This window comes from Odocoileus virginianus, chromosome 33 (genome assembly GCF_023699985.2).
Source record: "Odocoileus virginianus isolate 20LAN1187 ecotype Illinois chromosome 33, Ovbor_1.2, whole genome shotgun sequence".
In the NCBI taxonomy this organism is placed as follows: domain Eukaryota; kingdom Metazoa; phylum Chordata; class Mammalia; order Artiodactyla; family Cervidae; genus Odocoileus; species Odocoileus virginianus.
Window position 1 is genome coordinate 19,980,589 of NC_069706.1, and position 26,273 is coordinate 20,006,861.

At 41.3% G+C, this 26,273-nt stretch overlaps 1 protein-coding gene across 1 annotated transcript in view; it reads right to left on the reverse strand.

Annotated features, from left to right (window-relative positions):
* Positions 1-26,273, reverse strand: part of USP31 (ubiquitin specific peptidase 31) — a 78,150-nt gene that overhangs the window by 26,052 nt on the left and 25,825 nt on the right. The window contains exons 2-7 of the mRNA XM_020874094.2: positions 13,115-13,252; positions 11,768-11,856; positions 11,586-11,678; positions 10,780-10,915; positions 8,348-8,492; positions 2,768-2,948 (exon numbers count right to left, since the gene is read on the reverse strand). Coding sequence (XP_020729753.2) covers positions 2,768-2,948; positions 8,348-8,492; positions 10,780-10,915; positions 11,586-11,678; positions 11,768-11,856; positions 13,115-13,252 — 782 coding nt within the window. The remainder of the gene's footprint in view (positions 1-2,767; positions 2,949-8,347; positions 8,493-10,779; positions 10,916-11,585; positions 11,679-11,767; positions 11,857-13,114; positions 13,253-26,273) is intronic.

The following is a 26,273-nucleotide window of genomic DNA, read 5'->3' on the forward strand; positions in this document are numbered from 1 at the left end:
AGGAAATTTAATACTCTTAAGTGGATGAAAAGAGTCAGAAGAGAAACTGAGATTTATAAATGAAATTTAACAACTTATACACCAAAATGGCTCCCAATAAAGTATGGTACCATGATATTAGGTGTAAGATCATAGAATTAGTGGAGACAATGAGGAAAGCAGGTGGGAGTGGGCATGAGTCTAGCAAATGACATGGATCAAACACATAAGGGGTTAGGGGCCAGAGGAATAGACAGAGAGGGCTGGGAGGTCTAGCAGGGAGGCAGCCATATCCTGGTGGTCTGACGAGGAAGACAATGGCAAGCAAGTGACACTAAAAGTCAGCTCTAGTCAAACGGAGAAGCCATGTGGCCCCTGCCAGGTTTCCTATCCCATGCTGAGCTCACAGATGTTAGAGCATGAGAGACAGAGCTGTGGTTCTCAGCCATGGATACAGGTTGATACCAGCAAGGGAGCTTTAAAATACAGTGATGCGCATGAGATTCTGCTGTAATCACTCTGGTCTGTGGTTTGAGCACTGAGACTGTTTTAAGAGCCCTCCAGGTGGTTCTAAGATGCAGCCACAGTAGGGAGCACTGGTCTAGCCTTAATGCTCACCCAAGCCCCAGCCATCCAGACCTACTTGCTGTTGCCCTGAATGCATCCAATTCACACCCTCAACAGGCAGCCAATTCCCTCAGCCTGGAAAAGCCTTGTCACTCTTAAGCTATTTCCTACCCGACCATATAAGGACCCAGTGGCACCCAGGGGATGCGTTCCCTGAGCTTGGTGGACCAAGCACTACTGCACTGCACATACCACCTGCTTATTCTGCCTCCACCAACAGACTGCGTTATCTGACAGCAGGCACTATGACTGACTATCTTACTAGTCCAAAGAGCCAATGCCGAGAAAACGGCAGATGCTGAATGAATGAATGAATGAATGAACAAATGAATACACAAACCAACCATGACTCAGGCCAAAGCAGAGGTGCTAATGTTACCAAGAAACCTGCTCCTAACAAGTACCAGTTTACTCACAGTAGTATTCAACAGTAAGCCTGCCCACCTAAAAATGACTGTGATGTGAAATACGTTACAAGCATGATGTGTAAATCAGTGGCCATATTTTTTCATGTGATGATGTCTTTACTTTTAAGAGATCAGCATCATGAAAGGGATTCCATAAGTTCTTTATTTTATAGAAATCTGATGAGCTGCCTTTCCTTCTGTCCTTAAACATGCCAAGCTCCTTCTAATCTCAGAATCTTTTTAAAAAATTTTTTTATTCTAGTATAGTTAATTAACAATGTTGTGTTAGTTTCAGGTGTATAGCAAAGTGAATCAGTTCTACATATACATATATCCACTCGTTTCTGGATTCTTTTCCCACATAGGCTACAGAGTCGTGTGTGTTGTACAGCAGGTCCTTACCAGCTATCTATGTTATATTCATACTGATAGTGGTATGTGTATGTCAAGCCTGATCTCCCAATTTATCCCTCCCCTTCCCTTTCAGCCAGTAACACCTGGAGAAAACCTAATCCAAAAAGATGCATGCACCCCAATATTCACTGCAGCACATTTACAACAGCCAAGAATGGAAGCAACCTCAACGTCCATGGACAGGGGACTGGACGAAGATGTAGTGTATGCATACAATGGAATATTACTCGGCCATAACCTCAGCACCTTTGTACTTGATGTCCCCTCTTCATGGGATCCTTTCCCCAGAGGCTCACACAGCTCACAACTTCTCATTTGGCTTGGCCTGGCTACCACCTCCTCAGGGAGGCCCTCCCTCACCTTCCTCGTTAATGTAGCTTTGCCAGACCCCCACCAGTGCATTCTATCATAACAGCATGTTTTAATATCTTCAAAGTAACAATGACTGTCTGAAATTAAATGTTTACTTGTCTTCAGTGGCTCTGTCCTAACTAGGTTGCAAGCACCAAGAGAACACAGATCCTGCTGTACCCCTAGTGTTTAGAACAGTGCCCAACACACTATAAACACTAGCTAATGAATATCATAAATATACAAATCAACACATGTTGCATTTATGTTATTTACCACTCTTAAATAAGAAACTTATTTCAAAGCCACCTTTTAAAAGGTTAATATAAATGCTACTCTAATATTAGAAACACTGTATCCTTCCTCCCTGAAATACATCCATATGTTGTTATTACTCAAGTAACATTACTAGTGTGATAAAGTTACTTTAAAAGATAGTCTAAAACTCCCATTAATTCTTAAGAGAGGGAAACAGATTTAAGAGAGATTTCTAAGTCCCAAATGTCTGACTAAATACAGCTGAATGAAGAGTGGTGCCATTTGCCAAGTCAGGAAATGATGGGAGGGTCAGGTTTATAGGGAAAGACAATGAGTTCAGTTTGGAACACAAGATTGAGGTGCACATGCCATCCAAGCAGCTTTGTTAAGATTTTTTTTTTTTTAAAGCTGTAAAGAAAGTAGCTGGATACAGGTCTAGAAGTCTAGAGCTCCAGGAGGATCCTGAGCTGAAAATACAGATAAGAAATGTGCCTCTGAAAACTACATGAGCTTGAGAGCCATCCTAACTCAGACCCTATCATCCTAATTTTATATTCTCCCCGTGTCAACCCGTCAAATCAGGTCAACTTACACACATGCTCTTTCTAGATATCAGAATCAAAAATTCAGTACTCAGGAGTAAGGATTTTTTAATCCCTGCTTTGTACAACAATTGGAAGCGTTAGACTTGTGAAGTCTCAATACTTATTGGAAAGTAAGCTGCTTGTCACCTTCTCCCTTGCTGCCCAATGCAGGCTCGGTTACACACCAACAGAACGATCTTGTCGCTTCCTGCTCGTGACGGCGGCAAGTCCGCCTTCCCCTGCTTTGCGGCTGCTTGTGTAGGAGAAGACAGTCTATAATGATCCAAGCCAAACTTCAAGTGGTTTAGGTTGTTGTTTAAGTGAATTCCTAAAATAAAATGAAAACCTGCTTTATCTCTTCAAATGTCTTTATTCTTTCATTATAAAAAATATACCCATCAGAGAAGTTAAGTTGTCATTATGTTATTTACACTGCAACTGAATGAGGAACAAATGATCGACTTTGAGATTACTCATCCAGCCCTTAAAAAAATTCTTGGCATCCGCTATATTATTTAAACTAGCCTTACCTACCTTAAAAACTGAAAATTAAAATGATTCACTCCAATGAATATTGGTTTTAGAATGGCAAGTCTGCAGGATGACCCTCCAGGACAGACTTAAAGCGAGTACATACAACCAGCAACCAAATTTTTTAAATAAACAATAAAGACCAGTATATGTGGAACAATCTTCAATATTCCAAAGGCAGCTCCTTTTCTCTGATTTAGACCCAGGTGTCTAAGATGCTCACAGCCATTACAGAATTTTAATCAACTAGACTGGACTGATCTACAATAAAGTGAACAAAAATGTATGTCTGACAGGCACAGTGCTGGCGGCTAAAATCCAGGTCTCTGAACATGCCCCAAAGCAGAGCTATCTGTCAATCAGAGGCACTAAGGAATTCAGCATCTAGTGCAAGGTCTATAAGTGCTTGACCAAATAACTGCTCATTTCCTTAATCCTTTGGAAGGATAGCCTAAGGAAATGATACGCCGACTGGATAAAAGCCCTCCACCACCACCACACCAAAGAAATAACAACAGTATTACCAGAAGAAGAAGAAAATAAAAGCTGGTTTACACAAAAGTATTCATAGCAAAACTCCAGCAATAAGTGAAATACCCAGCAACAGGTATTCAACAAATTTATTTTGGTATTAACTATGCATCTGTTGAATCTAGTTAATACCAAAATAAAATCCAAATTAATTAGAGTCTAAAAATGAGAACACAGAAACTAGAAATAAGGAAGAATTGAATCTTCACCAAGCTAGTAGAGGAAAGAAAACTTTTTAAGCTTAAATACCATAAAGAAATCACAAAAGATCAGCAGGTTTCACTTTATAACCATTTTAAACTTTGGTATGAGAAAATACTGAATTTGAGACAATTAATAGGCTCATTTCCTAGGTTCTTAGCAGAGGTAAGGCTGGAAAGACCTGTTCTGCTAAAAGTTATCAGGATTCCTAACGAGATGAGAGGATACACTCAGTTGCTCAAAAATCAAGCTCCACATTCAAAGTCTCGGCCCACCATTACCAGCTGTGTGACCTGGGCCCCTGACCTAACCTCTCTAAGTCTCAGCTCCCTCCCCTGTAAAACGGAGAAAAGAATACCCTCGCAGGCATCAACGAAATACTGATGAGGCCTTTGTAAAGAGCAGAGGCTTACACATATTCGCTAAGTGGTATATTCTTCCAACAAAAGCACTTATATAACCATGGACCTCACCAAATTCACTTATAAATAGAAACACAGTGTTAACCCTAAGCAACTGGGATATGAAGGGGTATTTGAGGAAAGGCTCTGACCATGTATTAGGAATTATACTCATCTTTCTGGGTATAGAAAGATGAAACAAAATGGAGTCCCAGCTACAAAGAATTTCAGTGTGGTAGGAAGGACAGAGAAGAAACCAACATTTCCTCACAACATGCCAGTGTCAGAGATCAGCAGAAGCCACACTGGAACATGCAAGAGCAGGAGTCAGCCAGCCAGTCTGGGGTTGGGGAAATGAGGACAGGCTTCTGGCCTTTTATTATAATGCAATTAAAATTAGAAAACAACTTTTGAAAAAAACAAAAGCATATGCCTGAAAACAAAGAAAGAAAACTGAATCCTAAGGAAGCCGTGGGGGAAGCTGACCAACCCACAGTACAGAACTACCACAGGTTCAGAGACTAAAAGCACCAGAGGCCCGTGGAAGCAGAGGTGAAGGAAAAGAGGAGCAAGAGAAGAACTGTCAACAGGGGCACCAAGGCCATTCAAGGGGGAAAGAAAAAATCTCTTCAACAAAAAAGGTCCTGGGACTACTGAACACTCACATGCAAAAGAATGGTGCTTCACACCACACACAAAGATTAACTTCAAAAGAATCTAAGACCTAAATCTAGGAGTTAAAACTTACAGCTTTCTTAGAAGAAAACAAGATAAATCGTCATGGTCTTGACTTTAGTGATAGATTCTTGGAAATGACATCAAAAGCAAAAGCAACAAAAGAAGGAAAAGATAAACTAGACTTCATCAAAAATAAGGACTTTTATGCATCAAAAGACAGTATCAAGGAAGCGAAAAGATAACCCACAGAATGGGAGGAAATAACTGCATCATATATCTGACAAGGGTCTAGTACCCAGCAAACATAAAGAACACATAACTCAAAAACAAAAAGATAAGCAACCCAAGTTTAAAGGAGGGAAAGGTCTTGAATAGACATTTCTCTAAAGAAGAAATGGCCTAAAACTGCATGAAAAGATGACCAACATCATTTATCATTAGGAAAATGCAAATAAGAATCACAATGACATATCACTTCACACTCACTAGGATGGCTAAAATAACAACTATTGGCAAGAATGTGGAGAAACTGTAACCTTCATATATTGCTGGTGGGAATGAAAAAATGACACAGTTTCTATTAAAAACAGTCTGGCAATTTCTCAGAAAGTTAAACATAGAATTATCATATGACCCAGCATTTACACTTCTAGGTATATACTCCAAAAAAAACTGAAAATAGGTATTCAAACAAATACTTGTACATGAATGGTCACAGCAGCACTATTTCATAATAGACAAAAGATGGAAATTCAAATGCCCATCAACAGACAAATGGATAAAGAAAATGTGGTATATTCATATAACAGAATAATATTCAGCCATAAAAAGAACTGAAGGACTGATATATGCTATAATGGATGAACCTGGAAACATTATGCTAAGTGAAAGAAACAAGTCACAAAAGGCCACGTACTATATGGTTCCACTCACATGAACATCTAGCCTAGGAAAATCTACAGAGACAGAAAGCAGAATAGTGGCTGCTTAGGATGAGTGGGATGAGGAGACTGGAAGGTGTGCTTAGGGGAGACAGAGTAGGTGTTAATGAGACCTGGAGAAATGAATTTTCAGCAGAGCAAACAGGAGGGAAATTATAAAAGAATGTGGCATATTCAAGAAATAAAGAGTAAATCTGAATAGGGTACATGGGAAAGAAGATGGAATACATTAGGTTGGTGCAAACATAATTAAGGGTTTGGAGCATGAATTTTAACTCATCATAACTAGGCTCAAACACACCTTTATTAATCAAAATAAGAACCATTATAATCAACACATTTTTGCCAACAAGAAATAAGTTTATTCCTATAGCATAAAAATCAGTGCTTCAGGATTCAACAAACTCTTGGAAGGCATTTTCTGCATCCTGTTGGTTGTGGAAACATTTTCCCTGCAAACAGATGTCAAGATGCTTGTCAGCTGGTAGCTGGTTGGCGAGAGGTCAGGTGAATATGGTGGATGAGGCAAAAGATCATAGACCAACTAGTTCAACTTTTGAAGTATTGGTTGTGCCAAGTGTGGTCAGGTGTTGTGGAGAAGAACTGGGCCCTTTCTGTTGACCCATACTGGCTGCAGGCATTGTAGTTTTCATCAACTTGCTGGGCATACTTCTCAGATGTAATGGTTTCGCTGGGATTCAGAAAGCTCAAGTGGCTCAGATGGGCAGCAGACTACCAAACAGTGACCGTGACCTTTTTTGGAGCAAGTTTGGCCTTGGGAAGTGCTTTGGAGCGTCTGCTCAGTCCAACCACCAAGCTGGCTGGTCGTCACCAGCTGTCGTTTACAATCCACTTGTCACCGTATGTCACAATCTGATCAAGAAGTGGCTCGCTGCTGCTGTGTAGAATAAGAGAAGACAACACTTCAAAATGCCATTTCTGATTTCTAGCCAGCTCCTGAGCTACCCACTTATCACACTTTTCCACCTTTCCAATTTGCTTCACATGCTGAACGACCACAGAATGGTCGACACTGAGCTCTTCAGCAACTTCTCATGTAGTCGTAAGAAGATCTGCTTTGATGATGGCTCTCAGTTGTCACTGTCAACTTCCGATGGCTGACCAGTAGGCTCATCTTCTAGGCTTTCATCTTCTTTGCAAAACATCTTGAACCACTACTGCACTGTACATTTGTTAGCAGTTCCTGGGCCAAATGTGTTGCTGGTGTTGCAAATTGTCTCCACTGCTTTACAACCCATTTTGAACTCAAATAAGAAAATCACTTGAATTTGCTTTTTGTCTAACATCATTTCCATAGTCTAAAATAAATATAAACAGCAAACAAAAAAACACAAAGCAAGAAATGCACATTAAAATGATGTATCAAGTACCCACCACATTTATTTAGAATGTATTCCAATTTATCAGATGGCCAATTTCAACAATGCAAAAACTGTGATTACTGTTGCACCAACCTAATAGTAGAGAGGCTAGAAAAAAAGCAAGGCATTCATCCAAGGTATTTAGATTTAAATGCAGACAAAAGGGGCCAGGCATTCTTCCAAGGTATTTAGATTTAACTGCAGACAAAAGGGAACCACTGGGACATCAATAAGCATGTAACATGATCAGAACTCTATGTAAGAATAAGCCTGGTAGCACTGTGAAGAAATAACTGAACAGGAGAAAGCCCAAGGGTAAAGAAATTACTAGAAAAGCCCAGTTGAGACTGATCTGCACCGTGTCAGCAGCAGTAGAATGAAGAGGGAAACAACAGAATGTTTGATCAGTTGTGAATTTAAGTCAAAACCCACGAGAAAAGTGCTTGGGCCAAGCTTGGGTGAGAAGAAGGATAGTGATGCTCCACAGAAGAAACACAGGAGCAAGAAAGAAATACTCAGTGTGAGATGGCTGTGGGGCTCTAAGCAGAGATTCCAGTGGGCCGCTGAGAGTCAGGGTATGCAACCAGAAGAAAAGTAGGGGCTAGAGGAGAGTTTAGTTCTAAAAATTACCAGTGCAAAAAACCGGTAAGACTGGGTAGAGCAGCGTTCTCAAACTTTCACCTGCATCAGAATCACCTGTCAATTGACTGTTGGGCTCTGACCCCAAAATTTCTCACTCAGTAGGTCTGGAGGGGCACCTAGGAATTTATATTTCTCATCAGGTCCCAGGTGACACTGATGCCTTGACAACCACTAGAGTGGAGTAAAAAGAACAGAAGCCCTATGAGCTGAAGAACCTAAGGCCAGGAACAAAGTTCTTTTCAAGAATTACCTTCTTCCAGGGCAATATGTTACCTAAAATGGATACCAGCATAAAAAGATATGTTAAGTGTATTTCACCACAATTTCAAAAAATTATACCATCATACAATAAGCTAAAAGAGTAGACAGTTGTTAAACCTGCAAACCCAGGTGGTATTACGGAAACAGACGCTCATTTACCTCTTTGACTGAGAATTCCTTCAGGCCTAAATATTTCTGGAGTCTCAAAGGCAAAAATGCAGTCACTTTCATGGACTGTTTCCAGGTCGTCTGTGTCACAAAAGGAACGATGGAACCCATCATAGTACATTTCAGTTAACACAATCTAAAAATGGGAAAAATGCAAATAGTTGGGTAACTGGAAAGTCAGTAAGAATTGATCTCCTAATCCAGCTGTGAACTTCTCCAGATCAGCAGGCCTGCAGGGAAGTTGAGGGCTTGGAAACACCTCATCACGCCCGGGGAATCTGCCTTTAATAAGAGAGTCTTGGAAGCACAATATCCTCTCTGGTTTATAACAACAACCTCTGATTTCAGAGTGCTGGGGCACTAAATCCAGAGTTCCTTTAAGCTTTGGTGAAGATAGTCAGCACTTACAAAGTCTAAAGCCCTTGATTCACAGGGAGAAGAAACTAAAGAGAGATGGAGTGACTTGCCTAAGGTTGTACAACTATCCAGCCTCATAGCAATGGTAAGAGTCTACATCTGATTCTGAGATTTTCTACCATTAAATTTTCTTTTCAGATTAAAAAATGTCAAATAACCATGGAGATCTGTACTGGAAAAAAAAGTAAACTGACTCAAATGCCCAACAATAGGAACTAGTTAACTATACTATAGTTCTACTGGAATTACAAAGGTCTTGCAAAGAGTAAGCTACACATATTTGCACTAACATGGAAAGATCTCCCAAGTAAATATTAAAAGTCAGAAAAGAAAAGAATGAGTACACTGTTCCATTTTCATAAAATAGTAAATAAAGTATATGCACCAGACAAAATACAAATGAGTATACAACACAGTATTAAAGTTAATAAGCCTTAGTTCTAAGATACTTATATACAAGGTACTTTCACTTTTACTAACTTTTATTAAGTTTCTGAAATGGTTGACTACTTTATAAAGAAAGAAAAATAAAAGATGGGGAAAAAGACAATGGAGACATGTAGAGACCTCATTACATGCTCAGCAGCACCGTCCAGTGAAAAAGTACTGGACCCTGAAGAGGTTCCAGTTCCGGCCTGCCACCAACCAGCCCCGTGACCCTGAACAAGTCACATAGTTTCTCTGGGCCTCCTTCAGATGAGGAGGTTGGACTGGGCTCCTAAGGTCCCCTCTACTATCACAAATATACTATGAGTCAATGAGGTGAAAGGGGCTTGGTGGCACAGTCCACAAACAATCCAAGAATAACAGTCCTCTCACATTTTTCTCCTAATGATTTTAATGAACACATTGTCTTCCTGCAGGTGAACATGTAAGTATACGTCACTTTCTCCAGCAATCTGAGGTTAAAAAACAAACCTGTAATTATATCACTCACTTAATGCAAAAAGAGCCAGACAGCACTGGAGGCTTTAAAGATACAACCAGATTAGCCTCAGACACACACCGAAGCCTCCCTCTCTCTACCTTTCCCCTCATCTTGAATTTACAAAAAAAGAAAGAATGAATGAGCGAAGTAAGGAGAATCACGAACATTTTATCATTCTGCAAGTACTTGGCCTATGAAAATATGAAATACTTGCTGCATCAGGGCAACACTGATGGTGGTATTTGTTTTACTGCAATACTTCCCAGATGAGGTCACAGGAGGTCAAAGTACAAAACACCTTCATTATTTACATGATTACATAGCAGCATTTAGCAGTTATCTAGGGATAAGTCATTCAGATACTGAATTATCTTTCCTTGGTAAATTTTAAATAGGGAATTTTTTCCCAAACAAAACTCTTAACAGTGAATTGAGTAAAAGAGGTGTGTAAAAGTATGCCAAGTCACAAACAGGCCAAAATTATTCTGGGTCAATACAACTGTGTATCAAACATTTACCCAAAAAAGAAAGGTGGGGGGGTCGAGGGGGTTACAACTTTCCTTTCTCTCATCTAAACAAGGTAAAACACTCTAATAAGAAAATAAACCACACTGAGCCCCTGTATGTACAGTACTAGCAATATGCTCATTCTTTTCACCATAATGGGAAGGAATTTTCAAGAACAACTGGTCGAGTTTTCTAAGCCTCCCTGACCTTGAAATACCACAGGATGCTCTTCCTGTGGCCCACATGAGCATCCATAGAATGATTTAAGGTGGTGGTGGTTTAATTAATTATACCTATAAACAAAGCTGAAAGAAGGTCTTGGTGTAAAGTCACAGCTTTTCCTCTTAAATATATATATATACACAATTAAATGAAGCATGAAAAGTTTTTGTGTATATTTTTCTCCTTTGGATCTTGATGTTTTTATCTTTCCTTTAACAGTAGACGCAACTAGTTTTAAATTTCTATCCAACCATGTTTGACTGAGAACTGTTAAAAAAAAAAAAATCCAGAAGAAGAGAAAGCAACATTTTTGTGGCTCATGTGTCATCGGTCTTAGCAAGCTCATTACCTGATCAGTGGGGATCTTTGTTTCCACGGACACTGCTTCCCGAAGTCTGGCGACAGTCCCAGACAGAGGCACGGCCACGCCAACCCGCATGCAGTGAGAGCACTTTCCCTGATACACTACGGTGACATAGAGGGGCCTGTGCAGATCAAAGTCAGATCTTCTCATTAGTCACTCACTTCAACTAAAATGAATGAGCAAACAACTCTGACACGAAGTCAACAACACTGAAGCAAACCCACATCTTCATTTGGACCTATGCAGAACTATCAAGCAATAATCAGTAAGTCTTTCGAGAGGACTAGCTCAAGATGGCAGAGGAGACGGACGTGTGCTCACGGACTCCGGTGAGAGTACCGAAGAACGCTTTGGACAGGGCGGCATTTATAAAACAAACACACAGCGTACCAGTGCTTGGTCCCATGCTTGTGTTTTCCTTGAAACAGTGTAACTCCTAGAAATTTTGAGGAACAGTTCAAATAAAATAGCTAATTTAAAAGTGCAATGCAAGGTCTCTAGAGGCTCTAGTAGGCACTCGACAACCTTCTCCAGCTCCCATACTACAGGTGGACGACCAGCTGAACAGAATACAACCAGACCAACCAAAAAAGACTTGCCCGCCCCATGTACCTGCTGACCCTACAGGCTCAGACTGGCATTTATACATTTCTGCAAGGCCTTACGCCTGTATTCAATTTATCAGTAATCCTATTACTTGTCTAAATATGTAAGAAGCCCCAGTAGAGGAGCCTACAGAAGAAAAGGAACATATAGGAACACAGTTTTAATTTGATTAACTCTGTTCTTACCTTGTATGGGGTAGAGGAATTGGCAAAGAGATGCAGAGGAAAGGATCAAAAGTGTTGCTCTGCTTCTGACAATGAGGACATGTCAAAGAAGATCTTCAAAAATAAGAATGTAAGACACTCACATTAAGATCACCTAGAACTATATAAGCAGACAACGTAAGGGAAATTTAATTTGCTCATACCTGTATTGGGCTTGAAAAAGTTCTTGTACAAAAGTGCTACAGACAGGAAAAGATGGTCCCTCAGGCATCATATCAGTTTCTGATGGTGGCTAAAAAAAAGGCAAAGTACAACTTCACAAACTAGAAGTGCCAGGTCTTGACTGATGATGAGCCTAAAGATGTCATAAATGTCCCAGACCTCCTTTACCAGATCTGCATCAGACCCAGATGTTTTGGGGAAAGGCATCTGCTAAAGGAACCAGGGCACAGCTGCCAGGACGTGGGTCACATGGACTCATGGCCTCACCGGCTCTCCTAGGCACAGCGCCTGTCCGTCTCTCCACACCGCCCAGGCCCTTGGGCAGTCCTTCCCCTGAGCACTGCAATCCTCCTCCGGCTCTCAACAGGCTCCCTCCAACCTCTTCCAGGGAATAATCTCAACCATTCAAAAGTACCAATTCCTGCCTAAAGGGAATTTACTCTCTAGCACCTATTAGCTCTGCTGCCTACTTGGGCCTAATCATTCTACTCACATTTTGCCTAACCTTTTCATCCCCGCTGCACCCCCACCAGTTAGTTACTGAGCATCAGGTACCACGTGCAGAGAGCGCTGCAAAAGGCATAAAGATACAAAGAGAGGTAAGACCCAGTGCCTGATCTTGAGTGCATCTCAATCTGGAGGGAGAGTCAGCCACAAGCGTACAGTCATATGACATTACAGAATGTTCAGGGACAAAGAACCTTGAATCAGAATAATTCAACAACTTACCAAAACTAGAAATTAAAAATTTGAGGTACAGAATAGAATTATCAAAATTTTTTAAAGCTATGAGAGGAGAACAACACTTTATTTCCATTACATAAGTCATTTTGTCTGTCATAGTAAGACTACATTAAAAAAAAAACTGATAATGAATCACTGATTTTCAGTAAAAGTATTCTAAGGGTTCAGTTCCTACACTCAAATCGAATCCTGACAGCAGAGACATCCATACATTTCCTCTCTGATTGTGTGCAGATCACATTCCAGTGATCTACAGACTCTGTCTCATTGGAATAGAAGGCGGATTTTTGCTTTAAAGACAGTTTACGGAGTCTAATGGCAGTCTAAAGGAATACAGGCACATGCGCCCCCTCTCATGAGTGTAAGCTCCTTGGAGTTAGCGACTCTTGTTCCTGCCAACTGTGGTGGCGGCAGCGCAGGGGGAGACAGCCTCTAAGTATCCACGAAACTCACTGAGTCAATTTCACAGTATTAACTAACTGCAAACTGCAACAACTACTCAGAGGAGGTTTGGAAGAATCTACTCTCACTCCTTCCTCCATTCAGCTCAGCACTCCCTGACTGCCCTAGGGGCGTGCCCTTACCTTCAGAGGAGGCTGGCCACTCTGCTTCACAGCATGATTGAGGTCTTCGTGAACTCGGTCCAAAAGCCACAGCAGAAACTCCTGGGCATCGTGCTGGGAATTTCCCCGATACTGCAGTGCATTCTTTGACACAATACTCTACACGGGTAGATAAATCAGCATGAATAGTGAGTTTCTGGCTTTAAAGATAAACCATCCATAATCCCAAAGAGGAATGCAAGATCTCAAGGGTGTTAGTGAGTACTTCCTGGAAAGACAGCAAGTATGAAACCAGATGCTCATAAAAGCCCCACCCGTGCACCAAAAACTTTTAAATGCACCAACCCAACAATCCTACTTTTAGGAATATGGATCTAAAGGAAACCATCAAAACAGCATGCCAAGACTTCTAATAGAAAAAAAAATTCACTTCTAATTCACTAACAGAAAAAGAAAACTGGTAATAACTTGAACATCTTAAATATAAGAACTGTTACAAATACCAAATCATTATGTTAACCTGCAACTAATATGTTATATGCCAATTATAACTTCAATTTTTTAAAAAGTAAAAGAAAAAATGAGAATTGGTAAAAGTAAGTATTACAGTGCTGGATGATAAGCCAAAGTATAAAATAAGTCCGCATAAAGTAAATAAGTAGGAAGAGACAAATTTCCCTTAAAGAAGAATTCTAATTAATGTGTCAAGAATCTCTCCTCCAGGAGCTGGACCTTAACCCCCACAACCCCAACCCTACCACCTTGAATATGGACTGTGACAGTGACTTGCTTCCAAAGATTCTAGTCTTTGCAAAGAGGAGCAGCCAGTGAAAGGCTGCAGGTGAAGCGATGAATTAAAATTAAGATCACAGGCTCTGAAGCATATAGCCTGAATTCAAATCTCTGCCCTGCTGCTTACTATTGGTGAGGCCTGGCCTACTCTGCTCCAAAGTAAAAAGGATAAAAAATGTTTAGCGTGATGGTTAAGTGTAAATGCATGCAAAACATTTCACATATAAGTGACATATAATAAGCACTCAAATTTGAGCTATCAGCAACGGATTTGAAAGCAGGAAGAAAGAAGGGGAGACAACTGCACAAAGGAAGCACAGTTAGGAGACAAATGAAACGATGAGATGAGAATAGGGTCTAAGCTAAGTCTGTGAGGGCGAATTTGAGAGAGATTTCAAAATTGGGGCAGCAGAATTGATAAGATTTGTGACCTAACGAGGGTTTCCCAGGTGGTGCAAGTGGTAAAGAACCCACCTGCCAATGAAGGAGACATAAGAGTCGTGGGCTTTGATCCCTGGGTCAGTAAGATCCCCTGGAGGGGAGCATAGCAACCCACTCCAGTATTCTTGCCTGGAGAATCCTCATGGACAGAGAAGCCTGGAAATCTATAGTCCACAGGGTCACAAAGAGTTGGACATGACTGAAGCGACTTAGCACACACATGCACATGATCTAACAAATGTGGAAAGTGAGGAAGGCATTAGCGTCATTCATGTGTCTTTATCTGGATGACGGGCCACTGCTGGTTCCCTTCATCAAGACAAGATTTAAAAAAAAAAAAAAAAAAAAAAAGGAAGAAGTCTGGAAAAGAGAGTGATGCGCTCCTATTAGAATTCACTGTATCTGAAGTTCTGTAGACCCTCCAAATGGACATACCTGGTAAGCAACTGAAAAAAACAGGTCTTGCACTCAATGAAAGAGTCTGTGCTCAGGACAAGGATTTCGGGGTGAAGGGATGAGTGGTCCTTGAAATCATCAGTATGACTAGCTCTGTCCAGACAAGATCATGAGAGATCCACCAGAGGACAGAATCCAGAGGACTGCTCTATTTAGGAGGGCCTTAAAGATGACCAAGAAAAGGCCATCAAAGATGTGGCAAGAAAATCAAGATGATGAAGTCCCAAGAGTCAAGAGCAAACAGCTAAGGAGAGTGTGATCATCAGTGTTACAAGTTGAATGACAAAGTAAGCCAAAGAACTAACAACTGTCCACTATATTTTCCAATTAAGATAATGATAACAGAGATGAAAAGGGATAAATCTTTAATTAGGAGAAGAACCATCACAAACTGATGATCAAATTCAATGTGAGTAACAAAAAGATGACTTACAAAATTCAAATTTAAGGAGGAAAAAAGTTAAGGGACACAAATGAGAGAAAATATGGAGGTGTCATTGGTAAAACTCACTAACTGAATAACGTGAACAAGGAAGAGGAAGGACCCTGGTAACAAACAAGAATCTGGGTGACCTGAAGGATACCATGCGGACACCGCCTCAGAAGCAGGTATAAAAAAGGGGGAGTGGGTGTGTGTAAAGAGATCACTGCACTACAGAACTCACCCAGAGGTCTGACACCACCCAATCACCGAATCTAATTCCTTCCTTCTCAGTCTTCATTTTCCTCAATCCCCCTATTTCATATACTTGACATCTAAACTCCATTTTGAAATGGTCTGGTTTGTGGCCATAATTATTTTCTCATTTAGGACAATCAAAACTAGAGCCATTGTGATGGACAGTGGAAGAATGTGACCCACAGAAGAAAAAGACCTCCTAGCAAAGAAAAATGAATCAGTAAAAAAAAAAAAAACAAAAGAAAGAAAGAAAAGAAATCAGCAGCACAAGCAGGTGAACCTGCAGCTGATTCAGGCTGGAAGAGAAACCGATGAGTGATGACGCTATACTGAGTGACATACAGAAAAAATCTGGATGACACCGAAGTTCTTAGTTTCTGACTTCGGTGGATAAAGAAATTGGGAACAGAGGAAGAGACGGGGGGCTGCAGAACTTTGAACAGGTAAAGTCTGAGGGACTCACAGGATCCCAAGTGAGAGGGGCCTGGTGCTCAGGGAAAAGATCTGAACTGGCAAGTTCAATCAGAGCACGTACACCTATCCTGTGAAAGTGTCAGTCACTCAGTTGTGTCCGACTCTTTGTGACCCCATGAACTGTAGCCCACCAGGCTCCTCTATCCATGGGATTCTCCAGGCAAGAATACTGGAGTGGGCTGCTATTCCCTTCTCCAGGGGGATCTTCCTAACCCAGGGATCGAACCTGGGTCTCCCATGTTGCAGGTGTATTCTTTACCATCTGAGCCACAGGGAAGACACCCTATCCTATGAGCATGGAGGAAATAACCCAGGGAACATTTAATGAGAAAAGGTGGGCAGCTGGGACCGAATCTTATAGAACGGACAAGTCCCAGAAAAGAAGCCCAAGAAGATGATCAGAGGGAGCAGCCCAAAGAGAGTGGCACCACACAAGCTGAGGGAGAAGAAACCTTAAAGGAGACGGAAACGATGACTCAAACCACCACAAGAAAGTCAAGTATGACAAGCATAGAGGTGGATACTTCAGAACAGCAAATTAAGAGACTGATTCCTGCTCCATTTCAGTGACACAGATCAGCGAGGGTGAAGGAGAAGAAAAGGTAAGGCAACTGAATGGGATCAAGAATACCACTCTTCATATCCCAGAAGCTTCGTTACAAAAGGAAGGAAGAAAGATGCTCTCCTTCTGCAGAGGCGGCACTTACAGGCCAGAGGGACTTCAGTGGTGAGGGAAGAAGCCAACAGAAAGGACATAGCAGAAGAAAGGCTCCTCCAGTAAGGGGAGAAGGAAGGGTTCAGCAAAGAGGCAGAGGGACCGCCTTAAGCAGGAGCGGGGAAAGACAGCAGGGGAGGTTAAGGGTAGTTACAGATTCAGGGGGCAGGGATTCAGGGGGCAGGGAACGTCGTTTCTGTTTGTGGAGGGAGCAGAGGCCAACCGCCAAGAGGGACTTTTAGGTTCAGCAGGGACAAAGACAAGCCTCCTGGCATACAGATGAGGCACACAAAATGCTGGAAGCATAACCAGCTTCTGCTCAAGAACCTCTCCTTTATTTACTTCCAAAGTAGAGGAGGGGTAGTTCTCAGCATATGCATCCTAAGAAACAAACTAGCTGAAATAAAATGATTCTCTATGTGTCAAAACAGATATTTTATGCACAGTGGCCATCAAATTCAGGGTGGGGACAACATTCAATTCTTTATCAAGGTTGCATGAAACTTGATTTACACTTCCTGCCATTATCACTTCAACTCATCCAGCATTTCTCCTCCAATCGCTGCATAAAAGGTGCTGTGCTGAAGCTGCTCAGCAAGATTCTTGTTGGGCACGACTGGACAAGCAACAGGACTTCCACAGCCCTCTGTAACTACAGCCAAAACTGCTCTAGGGCCAAGCCCATCCTAAATCACTGCATCTCAAATTAAAGATGTTACAGGAAACCTCACTGAACAAACACAACACAAAAGCTCCTTTCCCCCTTCAAAGTGGTGACTTCTTCCCACTGCAGAGACCCAAGGGACTACGGGACCATTTCACTTCTTCCCCAGACAAACCAAAACACAGAATAATCTGGTAACCATCCTTTAATGTGTGTTACAGAAGAGGAAACATCACAGGAGTCAAGAAGTCTGGCCTCCAGCGTGGCTCTGCCCCACACCGCTGGTTATCTCGGGGGACTCACTGAACCTGACTGGTGGTCACACAATGAAGCAGTTGAGCTGGACCATCACAGAGACCCTGGCATCTCACAGCTTTACCCAAACTCTGCCCCTAGAATACCAGCAAGTGATTTGGTTTTTCTTTGGGGCCTCATCGGACACTCTTTTGGTTTGCCTTTTATCATTTTTTTCCTAATTAAATCTTAGTTTATTTGATGTTGTAAAATTAATCCTTCTCTAGTTTTGCAGGTTTTTTTAAAAGCTGATTATCACTAGGACATGTCATCTGTAAATATTTCTACCATCTGAGAAATCATACAAATTTGTCACTTCTATGACAGAGCATAAACCTTCTTAAAATTAACCTTACACATCTGTGTCTACTTTGCAGAGTCTGGGTATGAGGCTGATTTGTAAAAACATTAAACTGGAAACTGCTGTTTTAAATACTTTAAATACTACTATAAATAAATCTAACCATCACTCCAATTTTTCATTCAAGATGATCCCTAACATCTAGTTACTAAACAGTGAGTAAAAGTCAAAACACATTTTTAGGGGCTTCAAGCCTCTTAAAATTTCTCTTCACCCTTCAAATAAAACCTTAAGGTCAAGAACTACAGAGAATGTTTTTTCTCCCTTAAAGGGGGGAAAAAAAGAGAGAGAGAGAGTTGGAAGCATGGCCCAGAAAAGAAAAAGAATGAAGTCTATCCAACTGGAGTTAAAAAAATAAAAATTAGACATGAGGTTCTTTCATTCCATAGAGCCCAAAGCAGCAGAATCTTGGGCTCCAGAGAAAGGACAGTAACTGGTTCAAGACATCCTTTACCTGACTCCAAAAAGATGACAAAGCAATGACTATTGGTGATTTCCTTCCATGGGGAATGGATGTGGCAATATCTGACATGAATGATCAGGAGTTGGCTTACTCTTTTGGAGAAAAGGTAGCTTGCCAAAACTCATCAAACCAAATCACCACTCACTTTCCTTGGTTCTATGCCAGAAGGAATGTAGAATTTACTTTCAGTGATTCTGGAAAAGAACAGAAGAACTTGGGAGGACAATATATTTACATTTTAAGAGAAAGATCTAAAACTGAAACTTGGTTTTTGGGCTGTGCTGGAAAGAAAAGAATGATAAGCATTTGTCCTGAGAAAAGTTTCATCTCTTATATCTGACCTTCTGGACACTTAAGCTGATGAAGAATAATTAACTAAAAACATAGGGGATGCAATTAGTACAAATCGATGAAAACCCTAAAAGCAGATACGACCCATAAAACAGTGACAGAGAAAGTGTAAAACAGAATTCCACGTCAGGGTACAGGACACAATCACTCTCAACAGCGCTCTCTGTGACCTTCATCCAGCACTTCCTCCTTGTATCCCCACCTGTGGTGGGAAGGTCAATTCACACAACAGCACAAACGAGGCAGAGAGGCCCTCAGGACTAAGCCAGCCATGGCAACTACCGCCCTTGATAGAGAATGGATGGCTTCCATGGACCCTACGCCTGGAATGCCCTCCACTCCCATTCCCCAAGTTCTCTGCCCCCTCTCCTTCCTCAGAAAGATGGAGCTGGGACCCTAGGGGGAGAGGAACAAGACAGGAGGAAGGAGGCAACAGGAAAGGCGCTTCCTTCTAGGATGGAAAGACAATTCAGGGAGAACTATAGAGACTGCCACACACCACTGTTCATGTGTTCACGTTTGGCCACAAGGAAGAGTGAGTTATTCTGGTTCAGAGCTCCTTGATCCTTCTGGACTGACAGCCAAACAAAGGGTAGCTCAAGCACAGGTGTCCCCTATGTCCAAGTTCTCAAGTTCCAAATTTAGAAACTAAAACAGACTTGGACAGCAAGGGATATTTATTGTTACTAGTTTTCAATATTAAATTAATATAATACCAGAACAACTTGGTGGCAGGGACTTACTGATGAAATAAAAATAGGAAAGGGCATCAGTTCAGTTCAGTAGCTCAGTTGTGTCCGACTCTTTGCAACCCCGTGAACTGCAGCATGCCAGGCCTCCCTGTCCAACACCAACTCCCAGAGTCCACCCAAACCCATGTCCATTGAGTCGGTGATGCCATCCAACCATCTCATCCTGTCATCCCCTTCTCCTCCTGCCCTCAATCTTTCTCAGCATCAGGGTCTTTTCAAATGAGTCAGCTCTTTGTATGAGGTGGCCAAAGTACTGGAGTTTCAGCTTCAACATCAGTCCTTCCAGTGAATATTCAGGACTGACTTCCTTTAGGACGGACCGGGTGGATCTCCTTGCAGTCCAAGGGACTCTCAAGAGTCTTCTCCAACACCACAGTTCAAAAGCATCAATTCTTCTGCACTCAGTTTTCTTTACAGTCCAACTCTCACATCCATACATGACCACTGGAAAAACCATAGCCTTGACTAGACAGACCTTTGTTGGCAAAGTAATGTCTTTGCTTTTCAATATGCTGTCCAGGTTGGTCATAACTTTCCTTCCAAGGAGTAAGCGTCTTTTAATTTCATGGCTGCAATCACCATCCACAGTGCTTTTGGAGCCCAGAAAAATAAAGTCAGCCACTGTTTCCCCATCTATTTGCCATGAAGTTGATGGGACCAGATGCCATGATCTTAGTTTTCTGAATGTTGAGCTTTAAGCCAACTTTTTCACTCTCCTCTTTCACTTCCATCAAGAGGCTCTTTATAAAAGAAAAAGTTGTAATAGAAGGACTGAGAAATGGCTAGTGCATTTCAAGAAGTTATAGCTAAGGGTGGAAGTATGGCCAACAGCATTAGAGCCAGAATAAAAGAAATAGACCACAAGTGGTTCAGCTAGATGAACAATGAGCAAGATTTTTCAACAGGTCATAAAGCTGTATCAGCAGAAAACACAGCAACAAGAGAAGACCTCCAAGTATTTAAACACTGGATAAACAGTTCTTGTAGAAATGCAGTAGAAACAGAAAGACTGGATTCTAAATTCCTGGGTTTAAGCCCAACTGTTACTTAACGTGTAGTTTTTCTGAGCCTTGGCTATCTTTTCTGCAAAATGGGGATGATAATACTTTTTAAATTTTATCATTGTGAGGCTTTCATGAAATCACAAAGCATTTTAAACTCTAAATACCTGTCATTATGTAAGTTACAAAAGTCAAGAAAGAAGCAAGGAATTAGCCTATGGTACAGTATAATCCTGGAAAATGCCAAAGAAAACGAGCAGAAAATATCTAAGGCACTGGCTCTCGACCCATGGTGGTACAATAGAATCACCTGGGAAATTTTATTTTACAAATAAAAACCGTAAGTGGCAGCAGCCATGGGACACTGACTTAATTAGGTCTATGGTGGGGCCAGTTCATCAACAGTTTTGTTTTTCAAATGTGATTTAACAATTCTATTTCTAATGTGAAGCCAAGACTGAGAAAAAGCATGCCGTGCTAAAAAAAACACTATATTTTCAGTTCCAAAAACATTAAAAACTTGAGGGAGGCTCTTTTGTCATAACTGCATTATATCAATTACTACATTTTATTCAATCACCAGGATACATAATCTCATATCTGTCTCTATCACTAGACTGATCAGGGATGTCTTATTCAATATTATTTCCTAGAAACCTAGCAAATACAGTACGTGACACAAAGAATAATAATAACAAGTTAATATTAGAGTGTCTTTATTAGAGTCTATCAGGCTTTGTACTAATTGTTTTATAGGTGTTATTTCCTATAGAAGTTAATCCCCAGAAATCCCCTAGGCTGTTAAGTACAATAATAATGATGTATTAACATCATTATTTACAGAGAAAAAACCTTGGGCTCAGTAAAGTGAAGTAACTTGTCCATTGTTATCACTATTTTCCAACCTCATCTGATTCAAGTGAAAGTGAAAAGCCGCTCAGTTGTGTCCAACTCTTTGCAACCCCATGGACTATACAGTCCATGGAATTCTCCAGGCCAGAATACTGGAGTGGGTAATCTTTCCCTTCTTCAGCAGATCTTCCCAACCCAGAGACTAAACCCAGGTCTCCTGCATTGCAGGCGGATTCTTTACTAGCTGAGCCACCAGGGAAGCCCTCATCTGATTAAAATGGCCTTGAAACATTTTTTCCCATAATAATTTTTTTCAATGAATGGTTTTTTTTTCCCTTATACAACTCAGGATCACGTAGGGCTTGTGGTTCTTTCTGAGCGCCAGTCTCAATGCAGACACAAAACATGTGCTGGAGACTGAGCTACAGTTGCACCAAGCCTGAGGCTTCTGGGAGCTTCTTTGCTTTTAAATAAATCTCTGTTAATAAAGTGTCTGTTTTGTTCTAATTAGCATTTTTTCCTATGACTGAAATATGGCCCAGAAACAAAAATGCAGTCTAATTGAAATGTTATTATTCAAAGAGTAAGGAAGAATTCGGACTATGTCAGCAGATCAGCTTGCAGCATGTGAAGAAATATGCCCTGCCTGAGTGTCCCCGATTGCTACAGAAAGCAAACCAGAGAGTCTACCATCTGCCCTGGGAGAGCTGCATCTGTCTGTCAATAGCAAATACAAAAGGGAGCGTTCACCTTATAACACTCAGGCTGGTCTGCTGGTGGAGATGATTCTGATCTCGTCATTCCATCCTTCCTAGGACCCTCTAACTGGCCAAGCCAAGCCAACTCCAAAGTCAACTTGGGTCACCAAAATGTTTATGCACCCAGTCAACTAACTCAAGAAACTCAAGTGTCTTCTTTCTAGTCTCCTCGACATTTTCCTACACAATCTAAGATTCTTCCAACTATAGTAAAATAGAGCTTTTTAAAAAACTTAACAAAAAAAAAGAAGGAAGAGGGAGAATTTTAGCTAACTATCAACACAATCAAAAAAAGGAAACACCCAAGCCCTGATGTGACTAAAAGGTCATCATATGGGAAGTGCAATAATCTTCAACAGTTAAAATTCTTCCCTGGTGGTAGAGTGGAGGCGAGCCCATCTGCCAGTGCAGAGGACACAGGTTTGATCTCTGGTCTGGGAAGATTCCATATGCCATGGGCAACCACACCAGGCAAGCCACAACTACTGAGCCCCTGTGCCGACAACTATGGAAGCTCACGGGCCCTAGAGTCCATGCTCCACAGTAAGAGAAGCAATGAGAAGCCTGCTCACCACAACGAGAGGCGTGCCCGCTCAGAACTAGAGAAAGCCCTCAGCAACAAAGACCCAGCACAACCAAAAATAAACAAACACACTCAAAACAAAAACTGGAAAAGCCATCTAAATATCCAAGAAGTTACTGTATATTCCTACCACAGAACATTACAAATGTTGGAAAGTTTTAGAAAATACAAAAAAATTAAGTGAAAAGAAGATACAAAACTACATATGAATTTGATTTCAAACTTTGAAAAAACATTTTTAAAATATCTTTTAGGTTTTTATCCTTGTAAATATACACCAAAACATTAATAACCGTTACCTTAAAGGGGCAAGTTTGGAATGATTTTTCCTTTACATATTTCACTGTTTTCCACATTTTCTAAATGAATTTGTTGATAATGATAACCAAGTGGTACATAGAGTGATTTTATGATAGTACACCCTAGTATTTTGGCCAAGGAACCAAATCTCATTCACAGAAAGGGCTGGCAAAAAAAAAAAAAAACACCAAAAACAAAACAAACACAGACCTTACTTCTAGCTGAGGTTCTGGCCCCAAATCCCTGAGAGGCAGGCTTTACTATGCTAAGAATTTTTTGCTCCGCTAGACAGATCTTGGGAGTTTTAAATCAAAGTTTGCTGCCTTATTAATCATAAACTCAAAAACTAAATCAACCTTTGGACCTTACCACTGGGGGGAAAAGCAACCAGGATCAAAGAAAAATGAGGGAAAGAGAGAGGGAAAAACGAGTTTATGCCTCCAGCCACCCACCAGGGGCCTTTTAAGGCCTCTCAGGCTTGCCAGGTGGGAGGTGAAAGCTCAGCTCTAGGAAGAGAAAAAAAAAAAGCAGCAGCCTCAGCTTCCTGATGAAGAGGTGGGAAGACAAGGGGCAAACAGGGGCGTGGCTTCTGAACTCAGCACATGGCCCTGCTCACCTCCAGAGAGGCCAGTGATGTCCTCGGCTGAGGGTCACTCCCCTTCGGGGTGGAAGTAGAGAGACCTATGGGTTCCCCTAGTGGCTCAGTGGTAAGGAATCCACCTGTCAATGCAGGAGACGTGGGTTCGATCCCTGGTCCAGGAAGATCCCCTGGAGAAGGAATTGGCGACCCATTCTAGTATTCTTGCCTGGAAATCCCCGTGAACAGAGAACATTCCAGAACTCTTATAGCCTGGTATGCTATATGGTTCATGGGGTCGAGAGCATCAGATATGATTTAGTGACTCAACAACAACAGAGGGACCTACACATAATTGGAGGTGGAATAGTGTGGGAAAGACAAGAGTGGGGGAGGCAGGAGGCCCTGAACTACTCCAAGGCCAAACAGATGTCTTCTATAATCAGTGTGTGTGTTCACTGGCAAAGTATACGTCCTCTTGATTTTGAATATGTTGGTATCTGATGATAATCAGATCTAAAATGTTTGTGACCAAACAGACAATTTTATAAAGGGATTCAAATTATTCTGGAAATAATCTTGCTTTGAATCAATATTCTGTGATTACATTTTGATAACTAAAACATCAATTACTAGTAATCAAGAGATGTTATTAATCAAGAGATGTTATTCATAAGCAGAGACCCAGTAAATTTCACTATGAATTACACATTCATATTGCCATAAACCCAGAGCACTCCAAATAAATTTTAACTGGCTAAAGCAGCTTTCAAGTCACAGACTTACCATATCACTCTTCTCCACACCCAGCACTGGGCATGCCTGACAGCTAAGCCAGCTGACTAGTAAGCCACACACGGCTGTAGTCTCCAAATCTGGCCAGCCTCTGTGGGTTCCTTCAACCCTCACGTCAGGGAGCAGGCAGCACACAACCACCACAGGGGCAGCCTCCAGCTTATTTGGGCTCTGTGCTTCCCCGGGGAAAGTGCTAGAACCTTTCCAGTCTAGGCCTGGTCTGACATGCCTCAATTTCAGCCAATGCTAGTCAGTACAGGGAGGCTTCCCCGCCTGCCAATGCAGGAGATGCCAGAGACAAGGGTTGATCCCTGGGTCGAGAAGATTCCCCTGGAGGAGGGCATGGCAACCCACTCCAGTATGCTTTCCTGGAGAAGCCCAAGGACAGAGGAGCCTGGCAGGCTATAGTCTATGGGGTCGCAGAGAGTCAGACATGACGGAAGCGACTTAGCACACATGCATGCACACACAGTCGGTACAGGACTTGTTTATCTGCCTGTAGAACATGAAAGCTAACTCAGAGAGTATGTGAAGACACAGAGAGCAAACAAAAAGAAGTCTGTGAAATCCAAACCGGGTAATTCCCTAAATTATCTCAATGCCAGTCTCACGCAGGCATCCTCCCACTTTAAAGAACAGATGAAGCTGTGTGGCCTTCACTATCAATGAAGAAATGCAAATTAAAACAATAAAATGCTTTTTCTCACTTAGCAACTTCAGGATTTCTTTCCTGCAAGTGGGGTATGACAGACATTCTTACACTGCTAATGGCACAACCCTTCCAAAAATGAAGTAACAACATGATTTAAGGACCTTCAAAATAGATAATCTCTGACAGGAATTTCACTTCTAAATATCCTGAAGAAAAAAGTTAAAACAAAAATTTATGTTAAAAATAAGTTCACTGCAGCCAGAAACTATCCAAAAATAGGTACTAGAACCTTCATCTACAGAGTTTTAAAAAAATGACTCATATAATACAATATGAAGACAATCACACAATGCAAAATTAAACAGTTTGATCTCAATTATGTTAAAACACACAAAAAAGGGGGGAAATATGCTAAACAACTTTTATACATTTGCAATTTTCCTTTTTCAATTGTCACATATTTTCCAAGTTTTCTACAATATTTTAGATATTACACTTACCAGAAGAGATGTGACTCATAATGAATTTTGGCAAAAGAAACCAGACACAAAAGATTCCCTAATGCAAATAAAAGTCACATGAGATACCACTTCACCCCCACTAAGATAACTATAATAGAAGACAGCAATAACAAATATTGACAAGGATGTAGAGAGGTTGGACCCCTCATACAAGGGATGGTGGAAATGTAAAATGGTGCAGATGCTGTGAAAACAGTTGGGTAGTTGCTCAAAAAGTTAAACATCGAGTTGCCATGTGACCCTGAGATTTTATTCCCAGGTATACATCCAAGAGAAATGAAAACATATTTCCACACAAAAATTTGTAGTTGAGTATTTGTAGTGTGTGTATGTGCTCAGTCGCTCAGTTGTGTCCAACTCTCTGGGACCCCGTGGACTGTAGCCCACCAGGCTCCTCTGTCCATGGGATTCTCCAGGCAAGAATCCTGGAGTGGGTTGCCATTTCCTCCTCCAGGGGATCTTCCTGGCCTGGGGGTCGAACTTGAATCTTCTGTATCTCCTGCACTGGCAGGTGGATTCTTTACCACTGCACCACATGGGACGAATGTTCACAGCCTCATTATTCATTAAGTCAGAGAAGAGACAATCCAAATATCAATCAACAAGTGTCATAAACAGAACATGGTGTATTCATATAACAGAGTATTTTTCAGCCATCATAGGGAATGAAGTTATGATTCATGGTACAACATAACTGTG